The sequence below is a fragment of the Microtus oregoni genome, unplaced genomic scaffold (genome assembly GCF_018167655.1).
Source record: "Microtus oregoni isolate MIOR12 unplaced genomic scaffold, Mior012 000121F_ref0000216, whole genome shotgun sequence".
Lineage (NCBI taxonomy): Eukaryota > Metazoa > Chordata > Mammalia > Rodentia > Cricetidae > Microtus > Microtus oregoni.
Window position 1 is genome coordinate 167,952 of NW_024544753.1, and position 27,178 is coordinate 195,129.

The 27,178-nt window shown below is 39.5% G+C and overlaps 1 protein-coding gene across 1 annotated transcript in view; it reads left to right on the forward strand.

Annotated features, from left to right (window-relative positions):
* Positions 1-27,178, forward strand: part of LOC121444377 (G2/mitotic-specific cyclin-B3-like) — a 45,109-nt gene that overhangs the window by 15,492 nt on the left and 2,439 nt on the right. The window contains exons 4-10 of the mRNA XM_041646192.1: positions 5,898-6,219; positions 6,332-8,905; positions 11,459-11,572; positions 17,223-17,315; positions 19,825-19,962; positions 23,764-23,919; positions 25,281-25,430. Coding sequence (XP_041502126.1) covers positions 5,898-6,219; positions 6,332-8,905; positions 11,459-11,572; positions 17,223-17,315; positions 19,825-19,962; positions 23,764-23,919; positions 25,281-25,430 — 3,547 coding nt within the window. The remainder of the gene's footprint in view (positions 1-5,897; positions 6,220-6,331; positions 8,906-11,458; positions 11,573-17,222; positions 17,316-19,824; positions 19,963-23,763; positions 23,920-25,280; positions 25,431-27,178) is intronic.

Here is a 27,178-nt window from a genome sequence, read left to right on the forward strand (position 1 = left end):
CTCAGTAAAGATGGTGGAACTTAGTTACCTGACCTCTCTCTCAGCCAAGATGGTGGTGAAGTCACCTGACCCCAGTCAAAATGGCAGTGGTCACATGTTGTATGAAAAAGCCACAATTTTTGAGCTGAAGGGATTTTAAGCTTAATAAGTAGAAACCTAGAGGCGTGATCCACCCTGTTGCTGAGCTGCCATGCCAAAAGCCACAGAGGGGACCAAAAGGCTAGAACTGAAAAAGCTGCACCATGCCACAAGCCAAGGTTGGGAGCAAAAAGCTGAAATTGAATAAAGCCGCCTGGTGGATCCGACCAACCTTGTTGGCAGCAGTAATCATGGCAGGGTCTGTTTGCCTGTGTGCTGAAGTAGTTAGAAAGCTCCCACTGACAGTAGTCAGAAATCTCCCATAAAAGTGGAGCTGGCAAGACACCAGCGGAGTGAGGGTAACAGCTAAAGAAGTAGGCTTGGGGTTTTTGGGCCTCTAAAAGGCTTCCATCTCAGGGGAGACAGACATAGATGGCTTGCTACTTAGCTGAAATTGTGAAAACCTGCCAAACACCACAAGGCCTATAATGGGACATGTCCCCCTATAGGCAGGGTGCAAATCGGTATGAACACTGCAGGACCCATGGCCGGGCGTCCCCTGACCCCAGGTGGGGTGCTATGGCCTGGCTGGATCTGGTCGGGGTGACTCAGAAGCCAGAGAGGCCAGAGGCCATTCCAAGCTACCTTTTACTGGAAGGGAAAAAAGAAAAAAGAAAAGAAAAGAAATGGAAAAAGAAGAATCTGAGGGACTTGGGCCCCAGTCTAGCACGAGCAGACTGACCCCCCAGGTCAGTCCAAACACAGTTTTAGCTAAGAGAAGCATAGCAGAATGGGGGAAACTCAGCAATCGAAGCTGGTGGTGTGAGTAGAAATCACATTGTAGAAATCTCACTATGGCATATGGAACATGTGGTTGTGGAGAAAGAAAAATACCTGGTTAAGGATCCCGACCCTGGGAAGGGGTTTAAGTCAGGAGAGCTTCCTGAGTCTTGTGGCACTAATGTAATGATTATTAAAAATTGCTGTGGATCCCCGAGTAGCTTGCTGTGGGATCCCCTGCAGGCAGGGGGTAGTGGGTCCCGAGAGCATCCCGTCCCAGGCACGAGACCACACGGCAGGTCTCCGAAGGTGGCTGGTCCCAAGTGGCTAGCCATGTGGGTGGTGGGCAGATGAGAGACAGACAGATAGGCACACCATGCAGAGTGAAGTTGAACATTTATTAGGTGGGTTATAGGGAGAAGATGGAAGTGTGGAGAGTCAGAAGCTGCCTCCTCCAGACAAAGATGGAGAAGAGAGACCAAGGCTGCAAGCAGAGAGGGAATGGGCATAGCTTATCTCTTAAAGAGACAGAAAAACCATTACATTCAGCAATAGGGACTTACCATCAACCTCTGGTAGGCAGCTAAGGGTAAGAGCAATAGCTTATATTGTTTGGGGGCATCTCTGCAACTACCCTGACTAACATCTTGAAAGAAGGTTTCTCATACCTGGTTCTGTGTGGGTTTGTGGTTGTTGTTAGATAGTCTACAGCTTTTTCATGGAGGAGGGGAACATCATTAGCCCAAGTGGCATAACTTTAAGTAAATAGAAATTTTAGGTAAATATAAAATAATATGACTCCTCAAGGCTTTTGTAAATATCCTTAGTGGCATTTGCCTCTCTTCCCCCTTTCTCTTCTGTATTGATCTCCTTCTCCACTCCCAAACTCAAGACCCCTACCCATTTTTCCTTTATCTCCTTCATATCACCTGTATCCTGATATTCCCCTCTTTAACCTCACCACCAATGGGATTTTCTCCCTTTTGTTTCTGTGGTTACTTCAGGTTATATATCACATCTGATTATTTAGAGACACGAAGCACAGATGATAGAAAAGATACAGCATTGTTCTTTATGTGTCTGAGTTACCTCAATCATCATAATATTTTCCAGTCTTGTCCATTTACTTTCAAATTTTCTGTACCATTATATACATGTACTATATTTTCATCATTCATTCATTTGTTGAAAGGCATTTAAGTTGCTTGTATTTCCTACTTATTGTGAACTGAGGACAACAAACATAACTGAGAAAGATCTGTGCAGTAGAATGTTGAGTCCTTTGGACAAAGGAGTGGTGTAACTGGGTTATATGGTGTACTTATTCTTAACTTTTTAAAGATTCTCTATACTGATTTATATATTGGCTTTTCTAGTTTACATTCCTATCAATAATGAATGAGGGTTCCTCTTTCTCCACATTTAACCAGAATTTATTGTCAGATGTTTTTTTATTTATCTTAGCCTTTCTGACTAGGATGGGACGAAATCTCCAAGTTTTTTAATTTGTATTCCCCTAATTGCTACAGATGAAGAACCCTTTTGGAGATATTTCTTAGCTAATTTTTTTACTTGAGAACCCTTTATTTGTATCTTGACTTTTTTTTTAGCTCTTTATGTATTCTGGATATTAATACTCTGTCAAATGTGGAGCTGATAGAGTGTCTGCTGCTCTGTTAGCCTTATCTTTCCTTGATTGTTTCATTAGCTGTGCAAAAGCCTTAAGTTTTATAAAGTTCTACTTTTCAATTGTTAGTTTTAATTCCTGAGCAAATGTAGTCCTATTTAGAAAGTCATTTCCTACCTCTATATCTTATAAGGTACAGCATATGTTTCTTTTAGCAGTTTTAGGTTTCAAACTGAAGCCGTTGGTATACTTGGGTCTAATTTTTGTTCAGTGTGATAGATATAGGTCTAATTTTATTTTTCTTCATGTGGGCATCCAGTTTTTCCCGAGCCATTTTCTTGAAGATGCAATGTATAATTTTGGCCTTTTTGTCTAATACCAAATGACTCTAATAGCATGTACTCATGTTTGGGTTTTCTGTTTTGTTCCACTGATCTACATGTCACTTTTTGTGCCAGTACCATATTATTTGTAGCACTGTAGCTGTACAATAGATCTTCATATCTGGAATGATAAGTTCTCTAATCTTTATGTATTGTCCTGAAATCTCGCTTAACTTATCTATTAGTTATCACTTTTGTGTTAATAATTTTGATAATTTGTTTCTAATAGGGATATCTTTATTTAATTTGATATATAATTGTCTTAGCTAGGATACTGGTAAAATAAGAGTTGGTCAATATTGCCATTGTGACCAATGTTAGGGGGAAGTCATTATTCTGTCACTATTAAATATGATAACTTTAGAGTTTATATTTGTCTTTTATCAGGTTCAAGAATCTCATTTCCTCTTTTAAATGTATTTTTGAGAATTTAATGCATAAGTGCACCATATCTGCATCTTTTGTAGCCCTTCTCTCCTATCAAAGTCCTTATGAATCCCATCTTCCCAACCATCTAGAATCATGATCTTTTTATTTGTCTTTCTGTTATCTATCTATCCATATAATCATTGGTCCATCCATCTGTCCATATGTCTTCTCTCAGTCTGTGACTATTGGTCAGTCTATCTTTCCCTATGTTTGTCTAGATAAACACACACATAAACACACACAAACAATTGTACACAAAAACCTTTTGATTCCAATTAGTGTTTGCTCTTTCCTTTAATTTTTTTCACATTTGCACAAGTATGTATGTATGTGTGTATATACTCATCCCAGGGATCGAACTCAGGTCATCAGGCTGAGAAGCAAGCACCTTTACCTGCTTAGCCATCTTGCCAGCTCAAGAATCTCATTTCTATTTACAGTTTGCGGAATGGTTTTTATTATGAAAAAGTGTTGAGTTTTGTCAAATGATTTTTATGGGTCTATTGATAATAATATCATTGTTTTTGTACTAGTAGTACAGTATATTTGAATTTTGGATGTTAAAATAACTTTGCACTACTAGGGTATCTACTTGATTATGATGGATCATCCTTTAAAATGCATTTTTGTATTTATTATTCTAGTATTTTGTTGGGGATTTTTACATCTATAGCCATAAAAGGTAATAGTTTATAGTTTTCTTGTCCTGCAATACTATTGTTCTTTGGGTGTCATAATACCTCTGCCCTTAAAGTGTGAGTTGGAAACTTGTTTCCACCTTTCTTATTTTTTAAGAGAGTTTATGAGGAACTGGTTTTCATCTCTCTTTAAGTTTTTTTTTAGAATTCACCAGGGAAGCCATCTGAGCCTGAACTCTTTTTTTGTGGTTAGTTTATTTAGTTGCTAATTCAATTCCTTTACGTGATAGAAGTCTAATTAAGTTTTTATTTTCTTCTTTAATGAACTTTGATAGTTTATAACTTTCTACAAATTTATTCATTTTATCTAAATTATATAATTCCAGTGATCTGTTATGTAATTCTTTTGAGCTGTTCTTAACATTCCTCTAAGTGTCATTAGCATACTATTTTGTCAAATCTTCACAACAAGCTTATTAAAGAGATATTACTTTTATCTTCATATTATAGGTAGGAAACCTAAAACACTGAATTAATTTGCCCAAGATTACCTAGGTTCTAAATGAGGATACAGGATTTGAATCTTGACAAACTAGCTCCTGACAATGTATGTTCTTATTGTACCTAGATTATCTGAAGACCTGGAGATAACTTCTAAATGTCCTCATCAGGAAAGCCTGTTTTTGTTTTATTTTGTTTTTTTGAGACAGGTTTCTCTGTTTAACAGCCCTAACTGTCCTGGAACTCACTCTGTAGGCCAGGCTGGCCTTGAACCCACAGAGATCCACCTACCTCTGCCTCCCGAGTGCTGGGATTAAAAGGCATGTGCCACCACTTCCCAGCATGAAAACCTGTTTTGTCAAACAGAATCTTATAAGATATTTCCTTTTAATTAATTGTTATCTTTTATAATACAGTTGTTTAAAAAATGATTCTAGAGCTATTACCTCTTTGTAACTTTAAAAGGTGTCAACACCTTCAAGACAAACAATATCTAGGAGTTTACTTTCTAACTCTTCCTACACCAGTGGTTTGCAGCCTTCCTAATGCCGTGACAATTTCATACAGTTCCTCATGTTGTGGGCACCCCTAACCATGCAATTGTTTTGTTGCTACTCTATAACTGTAATTTTGTTACTGTTATGAATAATAATGTAAATATCTGTGTTTTCTGATGGTCTTAGGTGCCCCCTGTCAAATGATTGTTGAGTTGAGAATCACTGCCCTACACCCTAGAATCCTGTTTCATGTGAATTGAATTGTATGATATGTAATCTTTGGAGGCATTTATATCTGGTGTTCAGGATGGTGGTTTTACCTCCCTTTAGTTCTTATTTTTACTTGTATTCTTTGAATGACTTGATTATGCTGAGTTAATCACTGTTATTAATCATGAAGCCCTATTCAAAGCAGAGCTTTAGATCTGACATCCGTGACATGTTTCTGTTTTGATCTTACTATTCCCTTCTTTGAGAAAACATCTTCTGAATACTCCTTGGCACAGAGAATGTTGTTAGATATCATCAATGTTAATTACAAGCTTTCATCTCTCATTAGCCTTCAAACAAAAATAATTTCAACCTGCATTTTGTCAAAGGCATGGTGCTGACAGACAAAGAGAAATAACTGTTTCTAGTGAGAGTGATCAATGTGTGTGCAGGTAACTCATCCAATAAGTATTATAATAGAAACTTTGTACATGAATAATGATAGTAAATCATATGTGAGAAAATATGACATGGATCTTATGGGAAAAGTAGAAAAGTGTAGGAGTGTAGGCATAGAAAATATATGGTGTGCTACTGACTTCATTTCGTATGGTGTGCATCTTTTTGTTATCCTCTGTGCTATCTTGGGGTTGAATGTCTTTGTCTTTCTTTAGTTAATGGGGCAGCAGAATGGAATGATGTGTGAGGATTTAGGAGTTGCATTCTTCTTACCCACACTTTGTTTCCTTTACAGTTCCAAGGTTGGACTTGTCACCTCACTGTCAAATGTGGGGAAACAGTTTATTCTGGATATACCCAACAAGTCTAAAACACTAACTACTAAGGAACCATCTGTCTTTCAAAAGACATTAGTTTTAAATAAGGAACCTGCTACGAAGGAGACAAGACTTTTGAAGAAGACATTACAGAGCCGTGCATGCCATCAGAAGACATTTCTAGTGGAGAAGCCACTAATCTTGCTGGAGGAGAGTGAAGACTACAATGAGTTTGATGCAGAGCCCATGACGACTTCTAAAAGGAAGAAGAAGCCAGAAGAAGCAGACATCACTGAGAAGGTAGTATCCTTAGGGAATCAGATATTTTTTTGTGATAAGTATTTTCAGAAATGCATCTTCACCAGAAGGTATTGTTTAGGAAAGACTAAAATTCTCCTATTTATTTTCATAGATGATTGATTTAAAGATGCCTTTCATCAGGAAGTTGACTGTCACCTTGAGTCCATTGCCTTTAAAGAATAAATATATTATACAAGAAGAGAAGTATACTGTTCAGGGGAAGAGTTTAGTCAGGAAGAAATCATTAGGATTAAAGGTGCCAGCTACTAGAGAGAAGTCAGTAATTGGAAAGCCATTTTTTAAGAAAAAGAATCCTACCACTGAAATGAAGTCTTTGTTACAGGAGCCATCTTTACTGCAAGAGAAATGGAACGTTCAAGGGGAGGCAAGCATCTTGAAGAAGCCACGGGTGTTGCAAGAGAATACAAATAATAAAGATGACGCTTTAGCAGAGCCAGTTACTTCTAAGAGGAAACATAGTACCAAAGAAGCAACCCACACAAAAAAGCTATCCTCTTTTAAAAATAACCGTGACACTCAGGGGAAAGGCACCCGTGAACATGAGCCATTGTCCTATAAGAACTCCAACACCAAGAAAGATTCGCATTTCCAGGGGCCGTCTGTATTGCCAGGCAAGTGCACTGCTCACGTGAAGGTATCGGCTGTGGAACAGTCCTTGGCTGTGCCAAAGCCTACCACTGAGGAAGAGGTGCAGCATATTCATGTAGCTCCAGCTTTGAAGAAGTGCCGGAGCATGGAAGAGGCCACTTACTTGAAGAAGCCTTCACCTTTAAAGAAGAAGCAGTGTCTCAGTAAAAGGAGATGTTTGTTCAATAGCCCTGTAGTACAAGAGCCAGTCACAAGTGAGCCACTGTCCTTCAAGACGTCTACCACTAAGAAAGAACCCCCTTTCCAGGGGCCATCTGCATTGCAAAAGAGGCACAGTAGTCCTGAGGTATTGTCCAAGTCGAAGAAGCTCTATGGTCCACAAAAGAGGCATATTAAGGAGAAGTCACATGTTCAGTTAGCATCAGCTTTTAAGGAACCAGCCTCCACTCTGAAGCCTTTAACTTCAGAGATGCAGCAGACTTTTACTCAAGGGACAGTGTTCCATTTTCTAAACCCACGAGTACTATTGACAGACATTTCAAGAGCAGGGTCACTAAGAAAGGAGCCACCGCCCTTTAAGAAAGGAAATACAGCTTTACCGAAAAAAAAGTGTGCTACTCATATAATCCCCCTCTGGCCAGCACAGTCAGAATGGCTGGAAAAAATTGATGAAACTAGGAACTTTCTCTCTAAAAAGCCTGGATCACTTAGGAATGAAACCATAACTAGGTTCCAACAGAATCCATCTTCATCGCATGAAAAATATTCCATTCCTCAGAAACCACCCCCTGCAATGCCATCTGTCTCAGAGGAGAAGACCACCAGTCAAGAAGGTGCATATAGTAATGAATCAGTGACTTTAAATGATGACAAGGAACTCTTCTCTCCAGAGCTATTTTCTCCTTATAGTTCTGCTGATGAAGATACATTGAAATTCCAGAAGTCTTTGGACTTTCAAGAAAAGACTGATAGAAAAAATGGCACACACACAAACCTGCCTGCCTCCCAGGACAATGTTTCCGATGAAGAGTTGTTTTTAAGAAAGCTCTTTTGTAAGGACAGATACCCTTCCTCTGTGGAATCGAGCCAAGAGAAGGCTGCTGCTCTAGAGCAGGAGTTTGTCTTAAGAAAAGTGTTGGATGAGAGCAGCAGTGGTGACAATAACGAGTCTCTTAGTCATCAGCCACCGTGCTTTCAAAACTACTCCAACACTAAGGAAGAGGCCTCGGAGGAACCTTTAAACATTCCAGAGAAGATGGCTGTCTGTATGGAGTCAACGATTACACAAGGTAATTCTATTAAAGAGGCTGCCATCAAGATACACACCACTGACACAGAAACTCAGTCCAAAAAGTTCTTGACCTTGCAGGAGACAACCAGCATTGAGGAGGAAACTCTAAAAGAGCTCATAGCTTCACAGGAGAAGCCCAGAGCTGAGTTGGTGACTGTTCTGAAGGAGCTACTAGTCGTTGTGAAGAATCCCAGAGTAGAGAAGATAACCTTGACCTCTCAGGAGAAACAACTCAGTAATGTAGAGGATCTCTTGAATGAAGTATTGGAATTGGTGGAGAAACCTACTGCGAAAGAATCTACTCTGGAGGAGCCCTTGGTCTTGCAGGAGAACCCTAGCACTAAAACAGAGGCTAGCCTGAAGGAAGCATTGGCCTTGAAAGAGAATCCCAGCCCTGAGAAGGCAAGCTGCAAGGAGTCTTTGACCTTTGATCATAAGGCTGACATTGAGAAGGATGATGTAACCAGAAAGACACTAACTGTTGAGGAGTCCACAGTGACACTAGCATTGAATGAGGGACTCACTGCTGCAGACCAATTGTCCTTCTCAGGTCTACCACCTTTGGAAGACACTACTGTTATTGACGGCGAGGATTTTTCCAAATCATTCCTTATCTTTCCACCTGAGACTAACCCTAATGTGTCCAGCAATGCTTTAGCATCCAAACCAGACAATTCCAGTGCTGCCATGCCCTGTGTAGAAAACTTCGGTCCTCTCATGAGTTTTAGTCCATATGACTCTGACTCATATGACTCTCAGTCAACTCAGGGCATAAGACTTCCTGAGGTATTTACTTCTCTATTTCCTTAAACTAGATACGGTATTTTATCTAATTTAGGTAAGGTGCCTTATATAATTTGAGAAAAACTATCTTTTTGAAAGATAGTTTTTTTATTTGATGTTGGATATTTTTTTTTTTGATTTTTCGAGACAGGGTTTCTCTGTAGCTTTTTGGTTCCTGTCCTAGAACTAGCTCTTGTAGACCAGGCTGGCCTCGAACTCACAGAGATCCGCCTGTCTCTGCCTCCCGAGTGCTGGGATTAAAGGCGTGCGCCACCACCGCCCGGCTGGTGTTGGATATTGAAACTAGGGCAAAGCATAAGTTCACAGCCCTAACCCCCAAAGGGATTATTTAAGAAATATTCTAATAAAGTGTATGTGTGTGTATGTGTCTGTCTGCCTGTCTATGCATGTGAGCTCACTTGCCTGTATAAGCCAGAAGCATTGAAAACCCCTCGAGTTGGAGTTATAGTCAGTTGTGAGCTGCCAAGAATGGGTGCTGGGAACTGAACTCGGGTTCTTTGCAAGAGCAGTGGGTGCTTTTAGCCACTGAGCCATCATTCAAATACCTCAAAAGTCTTCTTTTTATGTGCTGCTTAAGCAGCTAAGCAGTGTTGTACTGTGTTGGGAAAGGAGCCTCCACTCAGTGAGAGATGATATTTCTTTGATTACCTTCTGATTTTATTTAATGAGAGGTAATACATAATCTATTTCTCATCTTTCATACCCTGAGGTTTCTCACGAAATGGGAAAAATTACTGGGCGCTTTGAAATTCTCCTCTTATATCAAATTGATATTGTAGAATATCTTTAATTTCCAATTTTATAGTTATGAAGCTTATCAGTAAGAAAGTATTTATGCTTATTAAGACCAAGAATATTGAAATATATATCCCAAGGAGGGAAATATTTAAGTTATAAATTATAAGAAAGAAAGTTGATGGAGAAACATCCCCTATTTAGAAGCAAAGCAACTTAGATAAAGGTTTAGATGCAGGAAAAAAGCTACTAAGATGAGGCAGAGCAGATCAAAGTATTGGGGCATAACATGAGATGTTAGAAAGCAGTTGACATAGCAGAAATAACAAAGTAAAACTGTCATAAGAGAGGCTTGCATTGGGGCTAGAGAGTTGGTTCAATAGTTAAGAATACTTGCTGCTTCTGTAGAGGACTCAAGTTTGGTTCCCAGCACCTACATGGCTTCTTCAACTGAATTAGATCTTCCAGGGAGATCTAATGCCTTCTGGCCTCCACAGACACTGCATGTACATGGTGCACATACACAGCATTCAGGCAAAACACCCAGATATAAAATAAATAAAAGAGAGACTCAAAGCCATATGTAAATAGAACAGGCATATACTAGGCAAATATTGATTGCTGGACAGTATGCAGATTGTAGGGCTAAGACATGATCTTTAATAGTCCAAAACACTTGAAACTTGGGGAACAATGGTAGAAGACAGTGAAGCAAAATGAGTATGTATGAACTAAGCTTTCTTTTAACTCTTTCCTAATGTCCTTTAGCTAATTTCTTCTTCTTTTTAAAAATTATTTATTATTATTATTATTTCTACCCTAACTGCTGTCTCCTCTCCCTTCTTTCCTCCCAGTTTCTGCCCCCACCCTCCCTATGCCCCCTCATCCACTCCTCCTCAGTTTCTATTCAGAAAATGTCAGGCCTCCCAAGAATATCAACCAGACATGTTATATCATGTTGCATGTCAACTAGGCACCTTGTCTCCTGTTGAGGCTGAACAAGGCAACACAGTAGAAAGGAAGGGTCCCAAAAGCAGGCAAAAGAGTCAGAGACAGCCCCTGCTTCCACTGTTAGGAGTCCCACAAGAAGACCAAGGTACACAACTGTAACATGTGCAGAGGGCCTAGGTCAGACCCACACAGGCTCCCTGGTTGTTGGTTCAGTCTCTGTGAGCCCAGGTTAGTTGATTCTGTGGGTTCTCTTGTGATGTCCTTGATCCCTCTGGCTCCCATAATCCTTCCTCCACTCTTCTGCAGGATTTCCCCCCAGCTCTGCCTAGTGTTTGGCTGTGAATCTCTGCTTCTGTTTCCATTAGTTGCTGGGTGAAGCCTCTCTGATGACAACTGGGCTAGGCACCAATCTACGAGTATAGCAGAATATAGTTAGGCGTCATTACATTGACATTTTTTCTAGTCATGTTTGATTCTAGAGGCCACCCAGCCTCTTGGTCCTGGCACTCAGGGCAGTATCAGAGGTGGGTTCCCTCTCATGGCATGGGTCTCAGGCTGAACCAGTCACTGGTTAGTCACTCCCACAATTTCTGTGCCATCTTTACTCCAGCACATCTTGTAGGCAGGGATGAAGGAGAGAATTTTTTAAGCTAAAATTGGTATAGAGTAAAAATGCACAAATCATTAATACAAACAAATACATTAACATGCACAAAACATTTTCACTATCTACCCCTAGAAAGTTCCCTCTGACCCTTTTTAGTCTCCTGCCAAAATAATCATGGTTGAATGCCTGATAGATGGAACCATAGAACATGTGCTCAAAATGATTGTCTTTTCTTCTAATAGATAATAACACTGGATGACAGTGACTCATTGGAAAGGATTGAAAGGGAAGACAGGAATCCCGCATGCAACTCTGTATATATCAAGGAAATCTTCTCTTACTTGAAGAAGAGAGAGGTAGGTCTGTAGGCTGCTGGAGGTGGACAGTGATTTCTTTTTCTCTTTTCCTTCAGAATATAAATTGAAGTGGGGGCTGATAATGATGTTGAAAATGACAATATCTGTGAATAACATCTATTGGTAGCTTATTGTAAGTTGATCATTACAGTAAAGAATTTGTACACATCATCTTAACTCTTCTAAAATTTCTTGATGGTACAGATTATTATCTCCTTTTAAAAATTTAAGAGAAACAACTCAGAGTCATCCATATTACATAGTAGAATTGAAATAGAAACAAATGTCTGATTACCATGAAGACCATGACCTTGCAACATCTAACTGCTGATCAGACAGTCTAAGATAAAAATCTTAGACTTAGCTTACTTAGCTTATCTCTGAGTAAGTTCTGTAAGAGATCGTTTTTCCTTGTTTTTCTGTGCTTCTGACATTATATGTCATAATCACACCCCTTGTTTCAACTTTTCAATTTGGTGCAGTATTCTTCGCCTTTGAAAATGAAAGCCTGCTTTAAATATTCATTAGTTCCAAATTTTCTTCTCTTTTTCAATGAAATAGGTAATGACAAGATTATATACCAAATAGAAGTTTGAGCAGACTCTTTATATGATGGTGAATGAATATCTCAAACTCTCTCTAGAGAGAATTGATTATCTGAGTCCATGCCTTTTCTAATATGCAGATACCTCTTGACATATGAAGAAGATAGCATCTAAGTAAACTCACTGTAAATTGAAATATAAACTCCCAGCCACAATGTTCAATGTAAAATATAGATTGATAAAGCTACCCAATACTGAGAGAGAGATACAGAGGGGTGGAGGGAGAGAGAGAGAAGTTTGTATTACATATTTTTAGCCTTGAAAAAGATCAAAATTAAGAACCAGTAATTGTGTTTCAACTGAATGTGTGTTGCTTTCCATCTAACATAAAGTATAAAAATTAAGTTGAAATAATTCAGAACCATCTGTTCCTCAGAGAAACCAAGAGATAGCTCTGTTGTTGTTTTTTAAGTTGAGTCTTAACTTAGCAGTATCAGATGAAATCTGAATTTTTTCCCGTTTCCTACTTTTTTTGAAAATAAATTTTTCATACATTATAGTCTTTTTAAAGTAATATAAGTTGTAATTTTTATTTCTTTAGGAATTAGAGTTGATTTTTTTCATCCAAAGCTGGTATAACATCTTGCAAAGCAGCAATTGCCCATTTCTCTAACACAACTACTCAACAGTTTGGTTAGATTCTGACACAGAGCCCCCAAATTTCATATCAGCTGCCTCAGATAAAGGGCTCATTTACACATTAATGCACCAACTCCATAGTCAAACATAGACAAGGTGTGCAGGATGCCCATATTTCTACCCATTTGATAACAAATTTCACATTTCCCAGGATTTCTCATACTTTTAATTGGATCTAGAATGTTCCACAAAGGTTCAGTTCCTAACTTGAAATGATACTGTGAGGTAGCATAACCTTTAGGAGATTCATTTTAAGATGAGATTCAGTGTCTAACACAAATGCCTCCTCTTATGGGAAACTTGCTCCATGATGCAAAAGAACACAGATGTCACTTTGCTGTTGCTTTGTCAGTTTTTGCTGAGACCCTGTAGGTTCTATGACAGCAATAAAAAGTGTGTCTTATTTTTGTTCTCTGTGATAGGGCCCAGCATATTGTGTTGCTGAGCAAATGTTTGTTGAATGAGCCCCATTTTCATGTATCTAAGGCTTATGAAGCTAAGTAAAAATGAAGACTTTAGTAAGACCTGACTGGTGAAACTGAGGGGGAGGAAAGCATCCTTGCAAAGGGAATAGGATGGATGGAAGTCAAGAAAAATCCTAAAGACTAAAGCATAAAGGAAAGGACTGGGCATGATACTAATGCTGTGTGGTATGATGATGTTACTGCTATGACACTGGCCACAGACAGTGGCTAAGATAGATACAGTATACTCTATGTAAGTCTCGGAATGATCTCTCTAGTTATAACACACTTTCCTGTCCTTTAATGGTCAGTTTCCACATTTCATTCCATGAGGGGCTGTTATCCAATTGGGAGATGTGCATTATTTATAATTATTTTTTATTTTTGTTTTGCTGGTGTAACTGTTTTGCATGCATGCAAAACATGTGTGTGCAGTGTCTGCCAAGCCAGAAGCAGGCGTTGGATCCCTTGGAGCTAGACTTATTTATTGGATTGTGAGCCACCATCACGCAGGTGCTGAGAATGGAACCTGAGTCTTCTGCAAGAGTAATAATTGTTCTTAACCACTGACAATAGCTCCAACCTCAAGATATAAACTGCCTGTTGTTTGTTTCATTGGATATTGCTGTAGGCTGTTATCAGAACCTGTTATTGTACTATCTTTTCATTGTTCCTAATTGTAAAAAATCATACATACCATTAAAAAATCCATTGGTTACATTTTCTGCTCTTTATACAACTCATAAACTTTTTTTTAAAAAAAAAGAACACTTAGCAATGATGATTCATTTTAGAATTATGATGCAGTGAAAAAAAGTACAAATTTCTCGGTGTTTTCAAATTCTTAGTATGTTATTCTGAGATTGAGGGACAATAAGTATTCTAAGATAAAAAAGATGAGATTTGATTATCAAAAGAATGCTTGTAGAGGGCATTTTGGGACCATAGCTCCTTGGCTGTTTGTGCTTCCAGGCTGCTATATGTTCCTGGCATCATGGACTACTTTACCATGTCAATCATACTTCATACAGTATATTCTAGTCATGGTTTTCCCTTCATCATTTACTCCCAGGTCCTTCCTGCCTCCCTACCAACTCCATGCCTTCTTTCTCTTTCTCTGGATTTTTTTTAATTTCATATATTTTATTAACTATTTGAGAATTTCTTTTTTCTGTTTTAAAGGTTTTTATTATTTCAGAATTCCATGCATGCTATAATGCATTTTTTAAAACAATCTTTTCTCATTTTACATACCAATCTCAGTTTCCCCTCACCTCCTCCCATTCCCCCCACTTTCTCCCCACCACACATCCATCCACTCCTCAGAGAGGGTAAGGCTTCCCATGGGGAGTCAACAAAGTCTGGTACATCACTTTGAGGCAGAACCGAGACCCTCCTTCCTATATTTGGAGCCCAAAGAGAATGGGCTCCAAAAAGCCAGTTCAAGCACTAGGGATAAATGGTCCCACTGCCAGTGTGGCCCTACAGACTGCCTAAGCCACACAACTGTCACCCACATTCAAAGGGCCTAGTTGGGTCCTATGCAAGGTTCCCCGCTGTCAGTCCAGAGTCAGTCAGTGCGTTTTGATCATATTTACACTCTTCCCAGCTCCTCCTAGATCCGTCCCTACCTCCATAAGCACCAACTTTGTGTCTTCTTTTTCTGAGCCCATCAAGCCCCATATGTGTTGCCCTAATATTATTTCTTGGCCACTCGTGGAGCGTAGTTGATATACCAAGAATCACATTCTTAAGAAAATTGGCATTCCCTCTCCCAGATGCTATAGGTTGTCAATAGTTCCTCAGCCGAGGTGGAATTCCATGCCCATTTTCTGCCTCCATGCTGGGATTTTATCTGGGTAGAGTTTGTGCAGGCCTTCTGCATGCCACCAAAACCACTAGCTATTAAGCCTGGAAAACAGTGTTTCAATCATCCCTGACTCTTACAGTCTTTCTACCCTCTTTTCCTTCCTTTCTTTCTTTCTTTCTTTCTTTCTTTCTTTCTTTCTCGAGACAGGGTTTCTCTGTAGTTTTTGGAGCCTGTCCTTGTAGACCAGGCAGTCCTCGAACACATAGAGATCTTCCTGCCTCTGCCTCCTAAGTGCAGGAATTAAAGGCGTGCGCCGCCACCACCTGGCTTCTACCCCCTTTTCACCAAGTATCTCTGAGCCATTTGGGACTGAGTATTCCACGGTGTCTTATTTTGGGCACATTGACCAGTTGTGGGTTTCAGTTAATTGCTTCCTACTAAAGGAAGAAACTTCTCTGATGAAGGTTGAGAGATGTATGTAATCTATGGATATAGTAGTAAGTCCATTCCCTGGTTTTTGGCCCCAAATAATGTTGCCAAGTATGGCTTCTGACTTGTGGAGCAGGCCTTAAAACCAATCAGAGCATGTTTGGTTACTTCCATAACATCCAGTCCACTATGGGGCCAGGCGAAATATCTTGCTGTTATTATTATGGCCTGCAAGGTTCTCAGTTGGGTAAGACTGATGAATAATTTTCTTCCCTGGTAATAGGCACACCACTTTCCAGAACTAGGAAAGCTGGCCAGTAGAGATGAAGCTTTAAGGTCACGATTTTTTTCATCTTCTATTATTACGGTGTGAGGTTTTTTGTTTGTTTGTTTGTTTTTGTGTTTTTGTGATGTGACCTAGGTATCTGGAATTAAATGTTGGTGGTTTTTCTTGGTATAGATACGGGCTCTTATCTTTGTTGTGTGAGTATTTATTGCTACTACAATTTATCAGGTTTTGGTTCAGCTGAGTGGTGTTTGGAACTCAGTATTGGGGCAACTCTGTTGATGTTTAAATGAGATGTCATAAGCAGTCCCATTTAAAGTAGAGTAGGTACAACTTCTGAGCCCAGGAGAAGACCATCTGTAGCTAGAAGATTCTTATCGCTGATCTTTAGAAGTCTATGAGAGCTCACTCATCCAGTTCTACATGTTGTCCTTGGGTAGCAGAAACTGGAATCTCAATGGGAGTGGAAGGTGCTCCTTGAAGGTAGGGCACAGAATGTTATGCCATTTTGGGTGGTGGTGGGTAAGATGTAGGCTGAACTGAAGTTCTATACCTGGGGCTGTACTCACAGGGGCCATGAGATCTCTAGGTAGCACAGTAGGTAGGGTGACTCATAGACTAGCTCTGTGTTTCATGCCTGAGTTTGAGCTCATAGGGTACCACCTAGTCCACAGAATTGCCATTGGGGTAGCTGAGGGGTCAGGCAGGTAGGTAGACTGGCTCTGGTGGCTCTCATTGGAAATTTTGACATAAATGTAGACACCAAGCTTAGTTTTCTAAATTAAAATGTGAAGCTTTACAAGACATTTGAGTGAATCCTACATATGTATATCAAAGTTGAAAAGCATTGGTCTGCACGACATGGTATTGTGTTTTAGACTGAATTGCAAAGAAGTATTGCAACTCTTTTAATATTCCTTGGCAACCAAGGGTGGGTTCCCCTTTATCTCTTCTGACACTTAATATCTTTTTATTTTATTTTATTTTTTCTTTATTTTACATTCCAACCACAGTTATCCCTCCTACTTCTCCTCCCACCCATCCCCATCCACTCCTCCCAACAGGTAAGGGCTCCCATGGGTGGTGAAGCTTGGACTGTCTGAGGGGCTCCTGGCAGTAGGACCAGGAACTATTCCTAGTGCATGAACTAGCCTGTTGGAGCCCATTCCCTATGGTGGAATGCCATGCTCAGCCTTAATGCAGGGGGGGGGTCCTGCCTTGACTTAATGTGCTAGACACTTAAATATCTTATATGTCCATTTCCCAAAGATAGTTTGAACTTGTTCAGAAAAGAACACTCTAATGTGCTCACATCTGATACCAGTTGAAAGTAGTACATTAGAATCATGAAAAGGAGTTAATTGTTAAAATTTTGAAATATAAGAATAGTTTATTAACATTTTTTCAACAATGCCAGGACAAGTTCATAGTTGGGAAATACATGGAGCGGCAGTTGGAGCTCACCAGTACGATGAGAGCCATTGTTGTGGACTGGCTGGTGGAAGTACAGGTACGCCTGGTAGCTGCTGCCTTGAGAAGCTGTTGTTCTCTTTTTTCAGTTCAAATCAAATATGCTAAAAACTTACTGGATCTGTAGAGCTGAAGAAACCATAGTTACTGAGTTCTAGAAATTTATTATGTGGATGCAAAATAAGACACAGACAAGTAAATACAATATAAAATCTGATGGCTGCTACTAGTATTTGGTAGATCAGCATCTGATTGACTGTAAATTCAGCATCTTTGATTGACTGATACTCAGTCATTTGGTTACAAGGTGGGGTTGCAACATTTACAGGTTGTAGTTCACTATACAGAGAGTCTGCTTTAGCTAAACTTGTTCAAATACAGAGGATGGATTAAGGCCAATTACTTTGTTTCAGTATTCTCTAGGGGTAACAAGTATATGTTATTTGAAGTGTATCTTTCTAGACCATTTTCTGTATATTTTGTGGTTAAGGTTCTGCTGTCTCTTGTTTATGTCAATAATACACATCCAACCTTAAACCTTAAATTCTTCTGCCTCAGCTTTCTGAATATTGAGATCACAGGCCTGTGCTACTATGTATACACCTGTGTTTCTTAAAAACAAGCAGATCCCACGATGAATGTTGTGGTACAAGCCTGTAGTCCCTATATTTGGGAGGTGGAGGCAGCAGATCAAGAGAGTAATGTCATCTTCAGCTTCACAGCAAGTTTGAAGTCAGTGTGGGCTATACGAAACCCCACCTCAAAACAGTTACACACACACACACACACACTTAATCCAAATAATGTTTTCATATATATATATATATATATATATATATATATATATATATATATATATATAGTGCTCTTTTTAAAGGCTCTATGATTCTCTCATCAGTATAAAATCTTGATTTAGCTAACTAGCCTTTTAGCATAACTGGTCTAATAACTTCCCCTAAGATAGGATTAAATAGTTAATATGTTTCAATTCACTTCTTTCTGCTTCTAATTTTAAAAATCTAAACGTTTAGGTCTATATTAGTCTTATCTAGTGTGTTGTATTACTTTTGAATTAAAAAGTCTCTGTGTAGCTCTGATTTCTATAATTATCTTGTAATATTGCAAGACCTTTAAATCTAAATTTTTACTTGTTGGCTCCAAGAATTTTTGTCTTTTTTCTACCTTTTTTCTTTTGCTTTCTTGTTTAAAAACCTTGCATAAATGGCTGACTTTGAAGAGGCTGAAGAAAGCAATCAGCTCTGCTACCTATTAAACTCTCTCAGAAGCAGATTATCTGCAAATGGCTTAGCACTAGGTTTCATGGTGGAGCCAGCAGGAATGGAGCAGGAAAGAACTTGCTTTTACCTTCTGTTGCACCCCATTTCCTGGTATAGAAGGCTAGTAAATCCAAACGTGAGCATCCCAGTGGAACCCCAGCCTGCACACAAAAGGCTGAGCACGATAGTATGTCTGTAATCCCAGTACCGAAAGGGTGAGGAATGACAGATCTCTGTAGCTCACTGGTTACCTGGCCTAGCAGAATCAGTGAGCTGCAAATCCCATGGAGAGATTGTTTGAAAGACTAAGGTAGATGGCACCTGAGGACAATACCTGAGGTTGACCTCTGACCTCTACATGTGCACTCATGCATATATGTGAAAACACATAGGACTATCATTCATATATTACCCATGTATTTATTTGTTACCATTTAATACCAGCATGCAGGGACAGGTGTGTACGCAGGGAAGCATTGGCTGTGCCTTTTTCTCACAGAGACATTATCCTTAGATACTGCTTCCCATTTCTGTCATCATTTATTTATTTATGACTATCTGGTTTCAATTTGCTACTTAAGATTGTAGCCATTTCTTTTCACCTAGATGAGCTCTTCCCATACCTATCTTAAGACATTCATTTAGATACTGTGAATAGCAAAATAAAATACCCATGTCAGAATGCCTAGAATATGTGAAAATGTTAAAGTTGCTAATCAGCTGAATTTAAGATAGGCCAATGATCTCAGATTATTAGAGTGAACCAAATGTATTTTCAGGCATCCTTAAATGTGGAACAGGGAGATTGGGTGATATAATATGAGAAAGATTTGTCTGGTTATTCATAGGTTTGGGAGATAAAGGGGGCAACAGACCAAAAGTTATGAGTTGCCTCTACAAACTAAAAAAGAAAGACAATATATTCTTTACTAGAACTTCTAGAAAGAAAGATAGACCTGTTACAAACTTGACTTTTAGCCCTGTATCTGTATTAGAGATCAAGGAGGAAGAGGGTATATGGAGTCAAGACACTCACAACCACTGTCTAGCTTGTAAGGTTTATTATCTGTTTGAAGGATAATTGCAAGGTCCTTAAAGAGGTTAGACAGCAGTATATTTCAGTACCTTTCTGAAGTAGTTTCCACATTCCTAGCAGAGTACAAACTGGCTAGGGCTATCCTTGATGCTCCAGACAGTCAAGGTTTCTAGCTCTATCTGGAGATGGCTGTTTGTTTGGAAAATATGCAAATTCTATCTTATTTGTTCCTTCAGTCATCCTTTCAGATGAGTAATGAGACCCTGCATTTGGCAGTGAAGCTAATGGATTGCTACCTAATGAAGGCACAATGCAAGAAGGATAACCTACAGTTCCTTGGTTCCACTGTCTACATGATTGCAGCCAAATTTGAGGTGACTCTGAATCCTTAAGGTCTGAGGGGAACTTGTCAAATATCCTAAACAAAGAATGAGTATATATATGTAAACTTGTGCATATGCATCTCTATAAATTTATTTATATGTGTATATAAATATATGTATGTATGTGTGCAGATACTTTTCTTACCAAATGTTTGTCTATTTCCTCAACTCTGGAAAGTTCTTAGTTGTCTCTAGTGGTATATTTGCCCTGGGAGCAGCAAGATTCACTTGTTTAGGCTTTAAAGATACCTTATGGGCACAGGTGCCTAATTTGATAGATAGTTCTGTTACAAACTTCCTGCTCAATTATGATTTTCTACCCTCTTCCCAAGCTTTTCTTGTTCCACCAGCTATATCCTTGTCTAAGGAAATCTATCTGCATCTCTAATAAAACAAAGTAGAGTTTTATTAGACTAGTCTAGGAGGCAATAAATGTAAAATGGTTTGGTATAGATTATAGTGAGTCTAAAATGGTTTAGGTGAAATAGTTATTTTTGAAGTAACAGTATAAAGACAACTGGCCTTTTCTTCATGACCATAATACATCTAGTTAACCTCACTAATTCTTTCATTTAGGAGGTAGCAATTTATGTTAAAAGGTTCAAAAACTTTGGAACTATTTTTTCTTTCGATGTGTCATTTGCCCCCCTTTCATTTTTGTGCATCTGCTCCCTCTCCTCCATTTTCCTAGCTACCTACTTCCTTTTCTACCTTCTCTGTCCCTCCCTCCCTATCTTTTTTCTTTCCTGCTGTAAGCACCCCTTAGTAATTATCATTAGAGATACTGTCCTGTACCTTATTTTCAAAGCCTGGGCCTAGGTAGAGTAAGGTCTGAGGGGAAAGGCAAAGGGGAACAGCTTACTTTACCAAGCTTTGGAAGCCTAAGTACCCCTCTTCTTGTTGTCAGAACAGAAGGCATCGACTAAGGCCAATGGAAGAAGGGTGTCTTTCTCTTACAGCATTTAGAAATATTGAAAGATTTTTAAAAAGGATTTATTTCTATTTCCTAATAATCTGTATATGTCTGTATGGGAGGCTGCACATGTGAGGTAGGAATCTATGGAATCAATGGTGTCGTATGTCTTGGGAACTGAGTTTACAGGCAGCTGTGAGCTGGTTGATGTGAATACTAAGAACCAAACCTCGGTCTTCTGGAATAACAGTAGGCACTCTTAACTACTTGGCCATTTTTTTCAACCCCCTGAAAGTGTTTTCAATTATAAAAATTGAATTCAATTGTAACATTATTTATCCACTCCCTTTTCTTCCTTAATCCCTCCAAACCCCTTTACTTCATTTCAAATTCATGGTCTCTTTTCCTTTTATTATTATTCTTGATATGCATATATGCATAAATATAAAAATACAGCCTGCTAATTCCATTTAATATTGCTTGTATGTACGTGATTTCAGAGCTGACCACTTGGTATTGGATAACCAATTGGGCTCATCTCTGAGAAAGACGAATTCTCCCTCTCTCAGCAGTTAGTAATTGCCTGTAGTTCTTTGTGTAGGAGTGGGGCTTGTGAGATTCCCCTTCCACATTCGCATGTCTGTTGGCATTGCCATCGTTCAGGTTTTGTTGAGGCAGCCACACTGTTGAGATTTCATGGACACAGATTTCCTGTCATTTCTAGGAGACACATCTCACAGCAGCTTTCCTGGTCCTCTGTCTCTTACAGTCTTTCCTTCCCTCCTCCCACAATATTCCCCAAACCTTATGTGCAGGATATACAGCTTTGTGCTATATATATCAGCTGGGGGTAGGCACCCTGTGATCATTTGATTTCTGCATCTTGACCATTTATGGTTTTCTCTGATGCTGTCCACATGCTGCAAAGAGAAGCTTCTTAGATGAAAGGTGATAATTACACTGATCTGTGGGCATAAGGATAAGTTTTAGAGTGCAGTTAGGAATTATGCCAGTCTAGTAAAGCAGCATAGGTTCTTAGGTTCTTCTTTAAGATCAGTAACCTCACTAGCTCTTGGAAGTTGGCTGGCTTTCCAGTAGCAGACATTATGTTCTCCCTGTTGAAGGGCCTTAAGTCTAATTAGACAGCTGTTGCTTACCATGAAGATAGGACTGTCACTATTGTACTTTTAGGGATCTCGTGCCATGCTGGTTGTTGTTTTGGTTTACAGAAATCCTAGCTGGGTAGACTGTTGGGTGCTTCCCTCCTTTGGCAGTTTTCATGACACTTTTTAGTACCAGGAAAGCTAGACATGGGGAAGAAAGCTTTCAGTTCGGGCCCAGCTTGAATCCTTCCTTCAAGTCTTTGTCCAAGGTATGTGATGTCTTCAGCAACAGGGACGTTATTTCAGTCTCTGGGAGGTGGCCAAGCTTAACAGAAGTAGCTTGTGTTGACTTGGGAGTTTCCTGGATTACCCTGGCCAACAGCTTCATGAAAGGTGGTTCTGGGAGATTTGCTAGATAGTCTGTGGCTGTCAGGGGAGCATTACAAAACAACTAACAATAAATACTAGTGAGGATGTGGGAAAGGGGAACCCCAGTTCACTGTTAATGAGTAGGCAAACTAGTACAACCATTCTAGAATTAAGCTGGGACAATCCTCAAATCGCTAAAAATAAATGAACCATACGACCCATCTATAATGCTCCTTGGCATATATCCAAAGAAATTTACATTCCTACTTCACAAATAATGTGTTCCGCAACATATATTGTGTCTCTATTCACAATAGTTAAGAAATGGAAGCAACCAAAAGTCTTTCAATAGATGAATAAGTATTGAAAATATAGCATGTATACACAATGGAATACTATTCAGCTGTATTGAAAAAATGAAATTGTGAAATTTGAAGGTAAATAGATGGGATTAGAAAATAGTAAACTGAGTGAGGTAACCCACACCAAGAGAGATAAATGCCACATATTCTCTGATTTGTGAGTTTCAGCTCCAAATCTTCAACTGTGAGTATATCCTGGAGTAACTGCAAAAATCAGGAATGTAAAAATTGACCATGGGAGGAGGGAACTAGAGTGGGGAATATCACAATACAGGTGACCTGAAGGAGTTTTTAAGGGAGATGTGGGAATGAGATTGTTGTGGATAAAAGGGACAAGTGACATGGGAATATGCAAACCTGATGAAGTCATAAGTGGAGGAGGAATAGAGGGAATGGGAGAAAAACAGGAGGGAAGGACAGTAAGGAGGTAAAGAGGATAGTATGTCTGGAGTGGACAGTGAGCTCTAGGTTAAGTAAAAGCTTTGAAGGGTCTTTCTATATACTCATGATTTCCCAAACCATTGTTCAACCTTCAGAGAACAGAGGACGGGAGGTATTCCTCCAGAGATGGCGTGAAATATTCCAAGCACAGCATTTCGAACTCTCAGCTCTTCTCCATCCTACTATGAATATTTTCTCTAGCTCTAGCTCATTTTTCTTTGACTTCCTTCTGTTCCTTTCCCATAGCAAGGTTTAGATATCTCTATTCTCATTCCAGATTCCCACCCATCCTGATCTCAGAAGTTGTGTCATGTTAGGCTGCTTTTTGCATTGTAAGAGATCAAAACATTTAGACCCTTCATCTGCCTGATGTTGATACAGTTTAGGGACAAGCAACTATTCTTTTTCTATTTTGTTTTTTCTTTCTGTTGAGAAATTCAAATAAACTAACACTGACTCTCAGATCTGCCCTGAAAGTCTCTGTCTGGAAATGTGGCTGACTCCTACTTCTCCTTCTTTCACTTTCCTCCCCACCATCCTTTTATCATAAGCAGAGATGAAACAGATGTCTACATGGATGATCGTGTTTCCTTTTTATTCACAGGAATCCTATCCACCTCCTCTGCGAGAGTTCCTTTATATTTGTGAAGATCCTTATGAACCGCGTGATATGACTTCCTTGGAAATGAAGATCCTAAAAACTCTCAACTTTGACATCAATATTCCCACTGCATATCATTTTCTGCGTAGATATACTACGGTAACAGGACTGGGGTGGAGGAACAAAGCTTAGTTATTTTAACTTCTAGATTAATCTTTTATCCAGAGTAGCTGACAGACTTCTTGGTGAAAGGTTGTTTATTAGATACCTGAGGTGGGACAAGTTATAAATTTCTGTGGATTACCTTTAAGATTTTGGGATAAGAGCAATGTAGGGATGAGGTAAAAATATTCTTTGATCAGGAGAAGATGCATATGCTTTGGGGAAATGTCAAATATTCTTTTTCTTAGTTATGATTATGCAGGAAATCACCTTTTAATCATTCATTGTTCCCTACAATTGTTTTGTATATGTTTTATGTGTGTTTTAAGTTAAATTGTCGAACATAAGAAAGAAGGGAATGGCCGGGCGGTGGTGGCGCACGCCTTTAATCCCAGCACTCAGGAGGCAGAGGCAGGCGGATCTCTGTGAGTTCGAGGCCAGCCTGGTCTACAAGAGCTAGTTCCAGGACAGGAACCAAAAAGCTACAGAGAAACCCTGTCTCGGAAAAAAAAAGAAAGAAAGAAGGGAATGTTTTGGAACATGAAGCATCTCCTAGAGTAGGACTATGACTATGTGCAGCTCACAGTTGGGAGACTTTGACCCTTCCAAGGATGATTACTCCAGTGAAGAGTCAAAGGGTACACGCATGGTGAGTTAGAATGACTTTAGGTCTTTGGTGACCTAAAGATAGCCATTCTCCATGCCAGTATCATAATCTTCTCTCAGAGTGCCTGCACTTTTGTAGGCAGTAGAAGTGTTAGAGCTCTGAGGGGAAAGGCTTCCTCAGTGAGAGCTCTGCTCTAGTGGGGGAAGGTTTTCCTCAAAGTGTTACAGTTTTGAAGGAAAAGGTATCCTGGCAGTCTGGAGCCAAGGAATACTGCAAAGTCACACCATACAACAAACCTCACACAAGAGATTTATTGGGAGGGAAAAACCCAAGAGGGTGGCCGCCTCTACTCAGGTGAGAAGCAGCAGCAAATGGAGCAGAAGGTAGGGTTTATATAACGTTTCTTGGTCAGGGGAAGTTTTCCAGGGTGGGTATTGGTGGGTTTTCAAGTACAGAGCTTGGGTTTTTTACTTCATAGTGCCGGGGCTGAGACTGGCTATTAGGGCAATTAAGAGTGTTCTGTGGGTTAGGACCTGGCAGTTGGAGGTCCTCAAGGGAGGGACCTGGCTACTTGCATGCCTCAAGGGGCTTACAGGCAGGAGTCTGTAAAAAAGGGGTCATGAAAGCAGAAGAAGTACTTTGTTTAAGCAGAGAACCATATGGATTAGGGATGAGATAGCTTGAAAGGGATTCTTCTGCCTGATACTGTTTTTCTGAATTGATTGTTAACCCATCTTCTTATTTCCTTTAGTGTGCCCATGCTAGCATGAAGACACTAACTTTGTCCCGCTTCATCTGTGAGATAACCCTACCAGAATACGAATTTATCAAAGAGAAGCCATCAAAGCTAGCTGCAGCCTGCCTTGCCTTGGCCCTCTATATGCGGAATCTCGACAATTGTGTAAATGGATGGGGATGGGGTTGCTCAGTTGCTAAGAGCATGATGTTCTAAGTTCAAATCCCCAGTACTCATGTAAAAAGCTACGCATAGACATTTTTGATTGTACCGCTAGTCTGTGGACTGGCTGGGAGAGGTCAGAGCTATCAATACAAGAGAATCATTGGGAACTTGCTGGCTGCCAACCTGACTCTAGGTTCAGTGAGAAACTCTGTCTCAAAGACTAAGGTAGACAGTGGTAGCACAAGACAACCAGACATTTTCCTCTGGCCTGTGCATGTACATGTACAGGTACATACATACATACACACATGTGCATGAATGTGCACACACCCCAAAACTACTTGGGGTAGATATTCATGATGGGTGGAGATGGAAATTAGGACTGTTGGAAGTTCTTGTAACAAAATTGCTATGTTCCTGTAGCTATGGCTTCTTGATGACTTGCACAATGTATGGACAAGATTTTCTACAGTGATTGATTAGTTTTTCTTAGACACAATACTGTAACACTTTTTGTTTTTAAAGAAAGCCTCCCAGAAAATCCAAAATTGCAAAACAGACCAATATGAAGTCACTTTGGTTATCATAAGTGCTATTGCGGGATCACTTCCTATCCTTTACCCCATTCCATTCCTGTCCCTTGCAGTCTCCTTAGCAGAAGTGACCTCTTAAGGATCTTGTTGGATAGTGTTTGAGAAACCTGACCCAGAGACTACAGAATAGTGAAAGGATATGTTTGTGTGTGTAACAGGGCATGTCTGTAGTGCTATCATCTGAAGTAGAAGTTTCCTATAATTAAAATTCATATTTGATACTTTTCTCAATTTTGTAAGATAGTGTAGAGAAAAGCAACTGTAGACAACATTTAATTCTTACTGATGTGTAACATATAATCAAATTAGAGACAATGTGGTAACAATGCCCTTGTTAAACAGCCATTTCTAAGGCCTCTTTATCTAGAAATTCTGAGCCAATCTTGATGAGCAAACCTAAATATTGAGGAAGTACCACACAGACACTTAGGTGAACCTGTGCTATTTGTGTTTATTTTTTCTAGCAGTTTTAGTATTTCAGGTTTATGTTGATCTTTTGCATTCTGTCTTGGATAAGATGGAATCTCAAAGTTTTGTGTGCATTTTCCTAATGACTAAGGATGCTGAACATTTTTGGAAGCATTTCTTACCCATGTTTTCTTCTTTTGAGAACTCTTCTGTTCAGGTCCTAAGTGCAATTTGTGAATGAGTCATTTGTTTTTGACTATTTGTTTTTTGACTTCTTTATATATTCTGGATATTAATCTTCTGTTAGATGTATAGCCGGCAAATATTCTCTCCCATTCTGTAGACTTCCTCTCCTTTCAGGTGATTATTTCTTTAGCTGTGCAGAAGCTTTTTAGCTTTCTGAAGCACCACTTGTCAATTGTTGGCCTTAATTCTTTGGCAAATGCAGTCCTATTTAGGAAATCCTTTCCTACACACCTATAACATGTAAGGTACTACGTGTGTTTTCTTCTAGAAGTTTCAGTGTTCTAGGTTCCATGTTTAGATCTTTGATCCATTTGGAGTTAGATTTTGGTCAAGGTGGTGGATGGTGCCTTTACCTAGGGTTCCTAGATTCTACTTGGCCACTGATAGTCTTCCAAAGTAGTAGCCTGGGATATGGAACCCAGGACTGGGAGTGCAGTCTAGGGTTCTTGGACCACTTAAAGAGGTTTAGCAGGTGGTGTGCAGTGTCTTACCTGGGGTCCC